We start from the raw sequence: 13,723 nt of genomic DNA on the forward strand, positions 1-13,723 counted from the left end.
AGGACACAGATTTGCATGAAATGTGCATGTGTTCATTTAATATGTATAGATGCACATTCAGAAATAATACTACCCTTTAAATAAGAATGCAACGCATCTCAGCATAGCAGGAAAAGCTGTGCTCAGGGGACCTGTGTGCCTGCTGCTAACGATTGATGGGGAACTTCCCTTCTTAGTTTTTTTTAATATAATAATAATAATAAATTTTATTTTTCAGTCGCCTATCTGTCCGGGTTAGGGACACTCTAGGCGACGTACAACAGAAATAAAAAACAATACATATATATATCAACACAACCAAATTTAAGCTAAAAAACCATCCTTCAGTTCATATAGCATACAATTAATCTGTCCCAATCTTGTAGGCCTACCTGAATAGCCAGGTCTTTAAGGCTCAGCGAAAGCTTGACAAGGAGGGAGCATGTCTGAGATCAAAAGGGAGGGAGTTCCAGAGGGTGGGGGCCACAACCGAGAAGGCCCTCTCTCTGGTCCACACCAGCCTAGCTGTTCTCACTGGTGGGACCGAGAGAAGGTCTTGTGAGGCTGATCTCGTCAGGCGGCATAATCGGTGATTCTGGAGGCGTTCTTTCAGATATACTGGGCCGAAACCGTATAGGGTTTTAAAGGTCAACACCAACACCTTGAATTGGGCCTGGTAGACAACTGGTAGCCAGTGAAGATCTAATAACACTGGGGTGATATGATCCCAGCGACGGCTATGCTTAATTAAGCATGCCACCGCATTCTGTACCAGCTGTAATTTCCAGACCGTTTTCAAGGGTAACCCCACGTAGAGTGCATTGCAGTAGTCTAAGCGAGAGGAGACCAGGGCATGTATCACTCGGGGGAGCAGATGAACAGGAAGGTAGGGTCGCAGCCTCTGTATCAGATGTAATTGATACCAGGCTGCCCGGCTCACTGCTGTAATCTGAGCCTCCATGGACAGCTGGGAGTCAAGAATGACCCCAAGACTGCGGACCTGGTCCTTCAGGGGTAGACTCACCCCATTAAGCACCAGGTCAGTGATTCCTAATAAAAACAGACTTGGACCAGGCACCCCTTCAGATTAGAGGTAACCTTCAAATGTCTGTGCTTGGAAGCCTTGGAGCTCTGCAGGAGTGGTGAGCACAGGAAGGTTAATTTGCTGGCAGTTTCTGCAGCAAAGGAAAGCATAGGCAAGGAGATAGTCACCCTCTTTCTCCTCTGCCCACGTCACTTCACATTCAACAGGCTTTCCCAGGAAATCTGTCAGCTCAGCAGAATTCTGCATCCTTGGAGATGCGGCTGGGCAAAAGGCAGAGTGAGTGCCTGCAGCTGTAAAGCTGATCTCATGTTTTAAAGGATGCAGAAAGAAAAGGCCAGAGTTTGGAGGAAAGCCAGTGGGAGGATAAATAACTTTTTATACTGCGAATGTTCGGGGCTTATTAGTTTTTTCCCCCTCCCACTTTAGTTGTGCTATATCAGCATTCTTCAACTTTGGGCCCCAGATATTGTTGGACTACAACTCCTAGACCAGTGGCTAAGCCGGCTGGGAACGATGAGAGCTGTAGTCCAAGAACACCTGGGAACGCAAGGCTGAAGAACAGTGCGCTCCGTAGTGCAAGAGTCCAGACGGCAGTCATGTGATGACACTGAGGAAGCATCACGGAACAGCTAACACTTTATTTACTGAGGTTTATTCGATCGATGCTCTGCCCTTCCTCCCAAAGGAAGCAGAATGATGGGTGGACTGTCCATTATATTATGGCATCAGTAACAAGTTGCAAGAGCTGGTATAGCACAGTGGGGAGGAGGGCCTGGCTGGGAGTCCAGAGTCTGTGAGTTCAAATCCCTGCTCGTGTCTCCTGGGCGTCAAGGGCCAGCTAAAGATCATCCCTACAGGGAGTGGCCCAGGGGTGACGTGCCCTGCCACCTGTGCAGCTGTGGGCAAGCTGCATGGTCCCAAGGAGCCCAGTTGCCCCCAGCTGGCAGTTGAGGACAAGGAAGGGGCTGGCTTGTGCAGCTGTGGCAAGCTGAGCAGGCCCGAGCCAGCCGGGGAGGACTAGCCTCAGAGGGAGGCGATGGGAAACCCCCTCTGAATGCCGCTTGCCACGAAATCCCTATTCACAGGGTCTCCATAAGTCAGGATTGACTTGAAAGCAGTCCATTTCCATTCCAACATGTTGCAGAATACACTTGGTTTTTTCAGAAAATAAACAAACAATCTGGAGGAGTCACAGTCACAGTGTGCAGAAGGGTTTGCAGAGTCAGGTTCACTTTCATAGGAGCTGCCAGTCTTTTGTGTTGATTTGCTGCAGCTGTGGGAGCTGTGGGCTGCTGGTAGCGTTAAGCACATAAGAGCACAGCCGGATCAGGCCAGGGGCCCATCTAGTCCAGCATCCGGGTTGCACCGTGGCCAACCAGGTGCCGGTGGAAAGTCCGCAAGTGGGACCTGAGCGCAAGAGCCCTCGCCCCTCCTGTGGTTTCCAGCAACTGGCATTCAGAAGCAGACTGCCTCCGACTATAGAGGCAGAGCATAGCCATCATGGCCAGTAGCCTTACCCTCCATGAATCCATCTCATCCCCTTTTAAAGCCATCCAAGTTGGTGGCCATCACTGCCTCTTGTGGGAGAGAATTCCGTTACTACCCTGTGCTGTTTGAAGAAGTCCTTTCTTTTGTCTGTCCTGAATCTTCCCACGTTCAGCTGCATTAGATGTCTCCAAGTTCTAGTCTTATGAGGCAGGGAGAAATCCTTTTCTCTGTGCACTTTCTCCATGCCATGCATAATTTTATACGTTTCTATCGTGCGTCGCCTTACTCACCTTTTCCCCCCTGAAACTAAAAAGCCCCAAATGCTGCAACCTTTCCTCATAGGGGAGTTGCTCCATCCCCTTGATCATTTTATTTGCTCTTTTCAGCGTTGCAATCAGCATTCTGCTGCATCCATTGGGTTTGGGGACTGCTCCACATGTTGGGTGTGTGTGTAGGGGGTTGTGATCCACGCCTGCTGTGCAAAGCCTCCATCCCTTTCCTAGCAACCTCCTGCCCTTTCCCACCATCAGGCCTCCTCCAATCTCTTCTTCTCAGTCTCCCTGCAGACAAAGCCTTTCTATGGCCCAATCCTCAGAAGCCCCCGTCCCCCCGTGATGCGCTCCGCAATAAATATTCCCAGATCAAAACCCAGAGGCCAGCATGGAGATGTCAAAAAAATAAATCCCAAGTAAGAAGGATGATTTTGTTTGGGGCCTGAAACATCCTCCAGGGAGGAGAATTGGGAGGATTAGGGGATAAGATTTGTTTTTTAAAGAGCCAAGCAAACCCTGGAGCATGCAAGAAGTCAGATAAATCTCTATCGTGGGTTTCCGAGTCCAGGAGGAACTGATAGAACAGGTGTAAAGAGAGTCTTTCAAGATATCTTTTGTCCAGGAGGACTTCAGCTACAAGAGAAACGGGTTCGGCTCTTGGCTTTCCCGCTAAATAGATGGGTCTGAAATGCCAGGGGTTGTTGGCCCTTGTGAATAAGAGGAGGAGGGTTGGGCAGCGGATATATGCCTTGCCTTTGAATCAAGAGAGATGTGCATCATCTCTTTGGTCCCACAGATGAGGATGAGAAAAGGGAAGCGTGTTCACCACTAAAGCTTCCCCTTTGCTCTGTGGGTGTGTACACCATGAATCAGAGTGCCGGAAAACGGAAGGATCCCTCTTCCTAAGAATCTCAGCTTTTTAAAAACACATGCGCGCACACACACGTTTCTAGTCCTTAGGGTTGCAAAGGCAGGCTTGAAAGTATGTAGATTTTAAAAAAGCTCAGAGGCCAGAAATGTGGTACATAGGATTTCCATCTTGGCTCCTTCATCTCCCCTTGTCCAACCCACCATACCCAGTGGAAGCAGGGCAATAGGGGGAACAGTCAGGGCCAGCCTTGCATTTTGCTGCCTGAGGTGAAGGTCTGGAGTGTGCCACCCTCCCACATATATTATTATTATTATTATTATTATTATCATTATCATTTATACCCCACCTTTCAGCCAAAGGCCCTCAAGGTGGCTTACAAAGAAAAATAAACACAGGTATAAAAATACAATATAAAAATACAATAAAAATACAGTAAAAGCAATACAATTTACAAAAATTAAATTAAATAACAAATAACATTATAATAAATAAAATTAAATAACAAATAGCATTATCATTATCGGCATTATTTCCTTTGTTTATTTTTAAAACTTCGATCCCTTCCTTTGTCAAAAGACCCCAGCACGGGTTACATCAATGAAACAATAAAAACGACAAAGTAACACCATAAAATCATACCGCACAGTTAATTAAGACATCACCCTTCTGTCCACAGATTACTATGCAGGGAGTCCTGTCTCTTTCAGCAGACCTTTGAATGTTAAGGCTTGCCAGACCTCTAAACAGAAAGCCTGATGGAAGAAGCACTGGAGCAATATTAAAAATCCAGGTGCAGCTAATATAGAAGCCACGGCCAGACTGGCAGCTGAACCTTACTTTTGCACCGGCAACACGGCAGCATCCTCTACTGCATCTGTAGCAGCGGGCTAGTTTAGGGAGCTCAGGGCAGGCTATATAGCATGCATGCTCCAACATAGGTCCTGAGGCAGTCGTGTCACTTTGCCTGATATTAGGGCCGGCCCTGGGAAAGAGGGTGGCAGAGAGGGGTGCGGGTAAGAAGGTGCTCTTTGCTACTTTTGCTGCCTCACCTCATCCACACAAACAGTAAGCTTTCTGGAAGCTGTCCCGAGAAGGGCAAGGTATCTAAGAGTCAGACCCACCGTCCCATATCTGGGAGAAATATACATGACACAATCACATGCAAAGAGAGAGAGAGAGAGAGAGAGAGAGAGAAATCCGTGCAGAATTTGCAGGAAGCCCCCACAGGAAAGAGACTCTGGCAGATGAGTAATCCCAGCATGACCTCCTTTGCAGCTTCTCCTGCAGCTTCATTTCCGTCTTCTGAGGGGATCCCTCTGCAGGGGCTCCAGATTTGCTTGCCAGGTTCCTGTGCCCACCTGTCAGTCACAATGACATCAGGTCAGACCCATTTTCCCCATGCTGCAAAGGAAAATCCCAGGGAAGCGAGGGTTGGCCTATCAGCGATGAGTGACATCACCTGTGCTCCCGAGTGCCCCCTGGGGAGCTCCACCGCACAGCTGATCCCAGTGGGCTGTTGCTCTCACTGCTGGTCAGTGACAGCAAGCCTCCCATGCCGACGGGCCGTCAGGAGTGCCCTTTCAGCCCTGTCTCGACCTGCCCCACATATGACATCAGGCACGGGGCACAGGTGGTCGTGGTTTGGGGAAATGGCCTCTTGGGCCAAATTGGGACCGGAGCCCACCCAGATTGATCTACACAGTTTGTCAGTGTCTCTCCGGGGTTTCGGACATGAAATCTCTCTCAGCGTTACCTGCACACGCCAGGGATTGAACCTAGGACCTTCTGCGTGCAAAGCAGATTGTCTACCACGGAGCCACAACCCTTCACTTTAGTGAGCCAGGCCACTGGTCCATCAATGTCAGTGCTGTCAACACTGACAGGCAGGGGCTCTCCAGGTTTTCAGACAGGACTGTCTTCCAGCCCTGACTGGAGATGCTGGGGGTTGAACCTGGGACCTTCTCCGTGCAAAGCAGACGCTGTGCCATGGAGCTACAAATATTTCCCATCAGAACCAGAAAACGTGTGCAGCCTACAACCGGAAAAAGGGGAGTCCCTTCCTCCCCCGTCCCCCTCCCTCCCGGTCCTGTCATTGCCCCATCAGCTGGGCATCAGTGTAGGGCGTCTGCCCAAGCACCCTTCACGCAGCGCCAAGGCGATCCTGGCCGATTAGAGGCGAGGAACAGGAAAGCCAAAAGCTTTTCCAGCTGTGACTCCTCTGACCCTTTCTGGGGGTGGCACATCTGTTTCCAATCGATCCTGGGAAGTTTTGTTTTTTCCATGCTGAGAAGTTTGACGTTTTTGAACTTAAAAGAGTGTGTGTGTGTGTGTGTGTGTGTGTGTGTGTGTGTGTGTCGAGGGGGTGGGCTGGGAGGCCAGAGCGGAGCTGCCTGTGACAGGGAGAGGAAAGCCCCATCAAGCCAGATAAGCCCTCTCTGGGGAGAGGCTGAACTAAACAAGAGGCAAGGAGAGGCCCGTTCAGTGTTTGGGTTTTTTAGAAGAGAGAGAGGGAGGGAGAGAGAAAGCCAGCAACGCTGTTTTGTTTCATGCATGTTAGATAAAGAGCGCTGTGGCCAAAAGAACAGACTGACTACAGTTTCCACATTGGGCCCCCCAAAACAGGCGGGGGAACGTTTTTATTGAATAGTTCAACCACCTAGCTAAAATGAACAGCTCAGGTTAGTTGCAGGGTATGGAAGCTTCTGGGTACCACTGCACCCTTCGTCAGGCGGACTAATGGAGGTTCTCCTCCCTTTCCTCATCTACGTGTTTTTGACATCATTCCAAAGCTGCTTCCCTCCCACATGGTCGCCTGCACTGGACCAACGGAATGATGAGGGCGGTAATGAGAGACAATGAACATTTCAGGGGCAAGGCGCCACGGCGATTTAGACTAGTTTACCAAGCTGTATGCGGTGGGGAGGGATAGACCACGGTGTCAGGATCCCACTTGGCCAAGACCTCAGGGGGACCTCCTTGGAGGAAGAGACGTGGGAAAACCTTGGATACTGGGAAGAACCTGCTAGAAGTACTGTCCCCAACCTGGTGCCCTCCAGATGATGATGAAAAAATGGAAATGGGCTGCCTTCAAGTCGATCCCGACTTATGGCGACCCTGCAAATAGGGATTTCATGGTAGGCGGTATTCAGAGGGGGTTTACCATTGCCTCCCTCTTAGGCTAGACCTCCGCAGCTGGCGAGGGCCTGCTCAGCTTGCCACAGCTGCACAAGCCAGCCCCTCCCTTGTCCACAACTCAAATCAAATCAAATTTTATTGTGCGGTCATAGACCCAATATACAATTGATTAAACAAACAAAGTAAAACAACTGAAGCACTTCAATGCGATATTACAAAATGGTATTATTCTAAAACAGACAAATTTTAAAAAGTATCATTCTTACGCAATCTCTGAGCTAAATTAAAAAAATTTGCGACTGATTCTGAGATGGACTTATCTGTATCGGACATGAGATGTTTCAGGAGCCAGTCTGTAGATCTACCTGGGAAGGTTTGATAATAGGGGAAATAAATCTAGAGCGTACATCATTGTAAAAGTTACAGTCAAAAAGAACATGAGCTAATTTTTCAACCTCAACAGACGTACAAGGGCAGACTTGCTTTTCATAGGGAATACCAAGAAAACGACCCTCCAATATTGCAGGGGGGAGACAATTGAATCTAGCTCTGGAAAAAAGGTGCCGATATTTCGGGGTGGTCAAATTTTCCAGGTAAGTAGCGTAATTAGGAAATGGGAAACGTAAGCCTAGATACAGAGGTGAACAGGATTTACGGGCACTGGCCATAGAGTATTGAAGGTCCATGTCTTTGATTCGTTGCCCGATAATATGATTAGCTGACTCAAGGTCTAGTGTGGACAGTAAATCCAGTGACAGTCCAAAAATCTTTAATTTATCCTCGAAATTTTTGGACCAAGAACTGATATAAGAATCTTTCCAAATTAGATTTAGGTAGCCTAAAGAGGGGCCGGCATTGGCCACTTTGGTCCAAAATCTAAAAGCAAGAAGCCAGGCAGTGCATTCAGTTGAAGTAAGGCCGGCTTCAAAATGGAGGCCAGCCGCTGGAACACAGCATGGCATTCTGAATATTGATCTCAAGAAGATCAATAGTACCGATTCGACTTTGGAGTTAAAACTCTGCACCCAAATTGGGATTCCATAGAGAAGTTGTGGAAGGATTTTAGATTTAAATACTTGGAGAGTGGCGGGGATATACTGTCCACCCTTGGTGAAGAAAAAACAGAGAATAGCCTTGAACTGCAAAACAAATATGGGTAGACCAGGAAAGTGTAGCATAGAACATAACCCCAAGGTATCTATACTGCCTGACCTGGTCGATCTTCTGGCCATTAACTGCCCATGTATGTACAGATGGACGGTGAGAAAAAACCATAACTTTGGTCTTACTAAGGTTGATGGTGAGAGAATTATTATTACAATAAATCATAAAAACACATAATAGGCGTTTGAGACCTATATTAGAAAAGGACATTAGGACAGCATCATCGGCATATAGCAATAGAGGGCATGTAGTGTCAGCCTGTTTAGGTGAGTGGAAATTGGCGGCTAGACAGAAATTACTCAGATCATTGTGAAAAAGGTTGAATAATGTAGGGGCCAATATACATCCCTGCGGCACCCCTTTGGTAGCAGGGATGGAGTTTGTTAGGCTTCCATCAACACCACAACGCACACGAAGCGATGTGCATTGATAGAGGCGACTGATAAGAAAGAGAAGTCTCTTATCCATCGTTGTTTGGGATAATTTGGCCCATAGTTTGTCTCTTGGGATAGAGTCAACGGCGGATTTGAGATCTATAAAGGCAACAGACAGGCCATTTCCGAGGGAGCTCATGTACTCCTCCGCCAGATGTCTTAGTACTAGGCAGTGATCGATGGAAGATCTGCCCTTTCTGAAGCCTGCCTGCTCCTTACCTAGAATATCCTCCCACTCTATCCAAGACCTCAATCTCACATTTAAAAGGCTGGCATATAGCTTGCCCACAACTGATAAAAGACTAATGGGTCTGTAATTTGAGGGGTCACCCCTGTCTCCTTTCTTAAACACTGGGATAACAACCGCCTCAAGCCAAACCAGGGGAAGTTTACCGGTGAGGTTGATCTGAGTAAAAAGATTGGCCAATAAATGGGCCCACCAGTCTATGTGAGCCGTTAACAATTCAGAAGGTATGGTGTCAATTCCCGGAGCCTTGCCAGTTTTAAGATTGCTAATCAGGGAAAATATCTCTGTCTGCTTTACAGAAGGCCAGACTGGTAGGGCACAAAGATCTACAATAGCTGGAGTGTTCAGGGGATAATCTCTGTGATTTGCAAACAGTACAGAGAAATGACGTTCCCATGTAGCAGACGAGGTATTACATTGAGAGGAAGAGGGAGATCCTAGGGTGTCAGTAACTAGGGACCAGAAGAGTTTCGAGTTGTTATTTAGAGAGGCATTTATTCAGGCCATCCATCCATGTTGAATAGCTAGTCTCTTTTTGGAAGCGATCAGTTGTTTATATTTCCTTTTAATAAGATAATATTCAGATGGCAACACATTTAGATTATCTTTCCTATACTGATTGTACACCCTTCTCAATTGCTTCTTAACCTCAAGACAGTCCTTATCGAACCATCGAGAGGAGTTCCGTTTGAATGGAGGGCGACAAAAATGGGTTTTGGGCCTTAATATCTTGTTCAAGACAGAGGACAAGATTGAATAGTCATGTAGGACAGCAGTGACTTCACTGGCATCCACTATACGAGTTCTAAAGTCCAAGCCCTGAGGAGAGTCAAGGAAGCAAGCGGCCTTCTTAGAAACCACTTCAGACCAGTAGGTTCTCTTGTAACAGGGGCCAGATGATTTGACCTCATATTGAGAATTTGTAGCCAAATAACCTGTCTCTGGTATTAACAGAGTTAAATTTAGGGGAAGATGGTCGCTCTCGAGTCTGTCACTGACTGTAAAGTTGGAAATTAGATTAAACAAAGGCTGGGAGATTAGCACGTAGTCGACCACACTGCTACCCTGGCCGGAAATGTATGTAAATTCTGCAGGGTTATCGGCTTCTATATGACCATTCAATATCACCAGATTTAAACGGGCCACCAGTTGAGTCAAACATATTCCCACATGGTTCACCTTTAGGTCTTTGGAAGATCTATCGTACCTGGGAATATAATTATCAGTATCTACTGCCCCCCATAAACCAGATGGGGGGCAACTGGGCTCCTTGGGACTATGCAGCTTGCCCACGGCTACACAGGTGGCAGGGCACGTAACCCCTGAGCCACTCGCTGTGGGGGGGACCTTTAGCTGGCCCTTGGCACCCAAGAGATGATAATGAATGGGTATTTGTCACTTACTACAACATTTTTATCTCAAAGCAGCTCACTTTTTTTAAAAGAAAAAAAGCATACATTATCACATTTAGAACGCACAAAGATAAAAAATACAAAAGGTAAAAGAACATTATTAATTAAAAGGGCTCATCCTGCAATAGCATTTCGAAAAGGGCACTTCATGGCTAGTAGCCACGGTGGCTGTACTATGCCTCTGCAGTCGGAGGGCATAAATTCATGGAGGATAAGGCTATCAATGGCTACTAGTCATGTTGGCTATGCTCTACCTCCACGGTTGGAGGCGGTATGCTTCTGAATCCCAGTTGCTGGACACTGCAGGATGGGAGAGGGCAGTGCTCAGACCCTTCCCAAGGGGGCATCTGGCTGGCCACTATGAGGATGCCGGACTAGATGGTTCATTGGCCTGATCCAGCAGGGTGCTGCTTATGTTTATTGATTGATTATTTGATTTATATCCTGCCCTTCCTCCGTGCAGGAGCCCAGGGCGGCAAACAAAAGCACTAAAAACTTTAAAACATCATAAAAACAAACTTTAAAACACATTAAAACAAAACATCTTTAAAAAAGTTTCAAAACATCTAAGATTAAAAACATTTTTAAAAAGAAGGTTTAAGAACATATGAAAAAGCAATGCCGATACAGACGCAGGCTGGGATAGGTCTCAGCTTAAAAAATGGTCTTCTACCCACATGTTGTCGGACAACGGCTCCCATAATCCCTTTAAAGGAATTTCCCTTTAAAATCCTGGGCGCGGGGGGGGGGGGGGCACATGCTCAAGGGCTTTCTCATCTTTTCAGTGGGGAAGGGGAAATACCCTGTAGATGCAGAATTAGCAGAGATACAGGGTGGTTTTAATCTTGGCAGCCGTCAATGTTTATTTCTAGCGGGGTCTATAAATATGGGTGCCAAGGTATGTAATTCTGGCAACCTGTAGCAAAAGTCTCCAGTGATAATTCGCAGGAATAACCTTTTAAAAAAAAAAGCCACTGTGTTAACAGGATTGCTCCTGAGTGCCATCCCCCACATCGCTGTGGAGTACATAGGTCACCTCGGTACTCCAGAATCTGCCATGAACTAGGAGATTGCCAGCTCTTTGTCAGGCAGACCTAATTTTCTCAAGAACCCTTAAAAGGCTGACAGCGTCTGTGGTACCAGCCCACACGTCTTAGAAAGCAGAGAGCCTCCACCTTATGCTCTGCAGGAAGAGGGTGGAGAGTGGCGGATTAAAATGTAGTTTTGTTTTACCCAGAGCTTGTGTGAGATCTTCCATCTCCCAATAGCGTGGCTGGGAAGTAGAGTGGCTTGTTTCTCCCAACATTTCAGGAAAATCGGCTTCCGTGCCACTTCTGCACCTCAGTTCTGCACCTGCCTCTCTGGAGCAGGAGAGAATGCGTTGGCTCCATCTTCTTCCATGTGAGGGAGGCCTTCGGACACTTGAAGACCGCTATCGTGTCTAGTTTGGTTCCATAACCTCCTCTACCTGCCCCCTTTGTCTCCCCAGGGCAAAGCGGCCTCGGCAAATCCACCATGGTGAACACCCTCTTCAAATCCAAGGTCAGCCGGAAATCATCAGTCCCCGATGGCGAGGAGTGCATCCCCAAGACAGTGCAGCTGCTTTCTGTTACCCGCGGTGAGGACTCGGGCAGAAATAAATATTGTATTTATTTATTTATTACCTTTCGATCCCACTTTGCCTTCAAGGAGCCCAAGGTGGCGTATGTGGATCTCCTTTCATCCTCACAACAACCGTGTGAGGTAGGTTAGGCAGAGAGGCGGCGACTGGCCCAAGGTCAGCCAGCGAGCTTCATGGCTGAGTGGGGATTTGAACCCTGGCCTCGCAGGGCCTAGTCTGACACTCTGACCACTACAGACAGTAAAAGGTTGCTATCCTTAACAACATACAAACATTTAGAAAAAGAGAGTTCAGGACAAATAATACAGAAATATAAGAATTCGGTACATCAATCGGTAAAAACGAATTTGAAATGCTTTTTCCAAAAGGCACCTATGATGGCCATTGTACCAAAGGCGCAACTTCCTAATATTTATTTGCCTTTTAAAACTGGGGAGAGAGGAGCTTTTTGGAAAAAGCACTGAGAGTTTGTTTTTGCTGTTTGACATATTAAATTATTATATTTCTGCATTATTTGTCCTTAACTCTCTTTTTCTGACTCTAACCGCTACCTCACTCTCCTTTTGCCCTTTTGCCTGTTTTGAGGGAAATATCTGCCTCCTCTTATAAGCCACACTTCCAATAAACCCAATATTAACCTAGTGTGGCTCTTTGCGCCCAGTGCTTCCCCTCCCACATATTTTGCCTTTTTTGTACCGTAGGCAGGTTTCGTCACGTTCTCCCCTTTCTCCGTCCTTCGTCCATGCAAGCGAGAGGCATGACCAGAGTTGAAGCCAGCCAGGCAAAAACACTCAAGGGTGGCAAAGCAGGGCTGATAACGGGGAACAGTGTGGCTGGAGAAGAGTCCCAAGGGCCAGATAGGCAAGCTTGGAGGGCCACCCTGAGATCCCCCACCTCTGCTGTAGATAGTGGTGAGAGAATGCACTCTGCGCTTCCTCAAGGGCACTGTCATCTGTTCTTCAGTTCTAGAACTGAGCGTAGTGAGACCTGGTGGTCTGCATTTGGATCTCGGGCCTGAGGTTGCTCTAATTGCTCTACCTGTCCTGGGACCTTTGGGTGAACGGCGGGTAGTAAATGATGATGACAATTATGATGTTGCCCAGCCCAGCCCAGGCCTAGAAGCTCTGCTGAAGGGTAGAACATACTTCTTTTAAATAAAAAATGGAATGAAATGCATAAATAAACTAACTACAGGGAGGCCAGTAGCTTCTTAGTAACAATAGGTCAGTGCAGCTCAGGCGGATACTGTTTTGAAGCCCACCTGTAAAACAGGGAGAGCATGTGTCCTGCTGTACAGAGGGCAGTCCTCTAAGTGAAGGAATCCTCTGTTTGAAAGGCTGTCCAGTCTGTGTCCGGTTTAAAGACAAAGAACACAAAAGGGAGTGCAGGAGGGGCCTGGAAGTGGCCCCTCCGCAGTGAGCACCCGGACAGCAGGTTGAGCAGGCAGGCACCCAGCTCCCCTGGTGAGAGGCATGGCATATCTTAAATTGGACTCGGCCTTTTCTAAAGTTGCACCTAAACCTACATATTAGCATGTGCCCGTGTCAAGCAAACCTCTTTTCCGGCCAGGTGTTAAGCGGCCACTGGACTGTTAAACCTTTACAGGGTTGGCTGGCTTTACTAGTCAGAGCGAAACAGGGACTTGGCTACTGTACTCACTAGGAAAGACTGTTCTTGCCCCATGTCACCCTGGCCTTGCTGTCCTCCCCCCCCCACGCACACACGCCCTCCCCACAGTTTGACAAGAGCTGGGTCTGACAGCTTGAGCCCTTGTAAACAAAGGCTCTCTTGTGATCTCTTGTGATCACCATGGCTACCCTCCCAGGAAGCTGAAGCCTGCCTTAGGGGTGTGCGCTGTTGTTAGTCTAGCCTGTCTACTAGTCTGGCCTCGTATCTGGAGGTCACACAGGCTTCCCTTGCCCCCCGCCTGCCTTCTTGTGGCCCAGCTCACTTTGGGTCATGTCCCAGCCCAAGAAGAACTGTCAACTGTTAGGGACATAGGTTGGAATACAGGAAGCTGCTGTGGTCTATCTAGCTCAGTATTGTCTGCACTGA

At 47.6% G+C, this 13,723-nt stretch overlaps 1 protein-coding gene across 8 annotated transcripts in view; it reads left to right on the forward strand.

The window, feature by feature from the left end:
* SEPTIN12 (septin 12) overlaps positions 1-13,723 on the forward strand; it is an 84,745-nt gene that overhangs the window by 57,216 nt on the left and 13,806 nt on the right. For all 8 annotated transcript variants that reach the window (XM_061599302.1, XM_061599303.1, XM_061599305.1 and 5 more), the window contains one exon: positions 11,537-11,665. In XM_061599302.1, coding sequence (XP_061455286.1) covers positions 11,537-11,665 — 129 coding nt within the window. The remainder of the gene's footprint in view (positions 1-11,536; positions 11,666-13,723) is intronic.

This window comes from Rhineura floridana, chromosome 17 (assembly GCF_030035675.1).
Source record: "Rhineura floridana isolate rRhiFlo1 chromosome 17, rRhiFlo1.hap2, whole genome shotgun sequence".
Classification (NCBI taxonomy): Eukaryota; Metazoa; Chordata; class Lepidosauria; order Squamata; family Rhineuridae; genus Rhineura; species Rhineura floridana.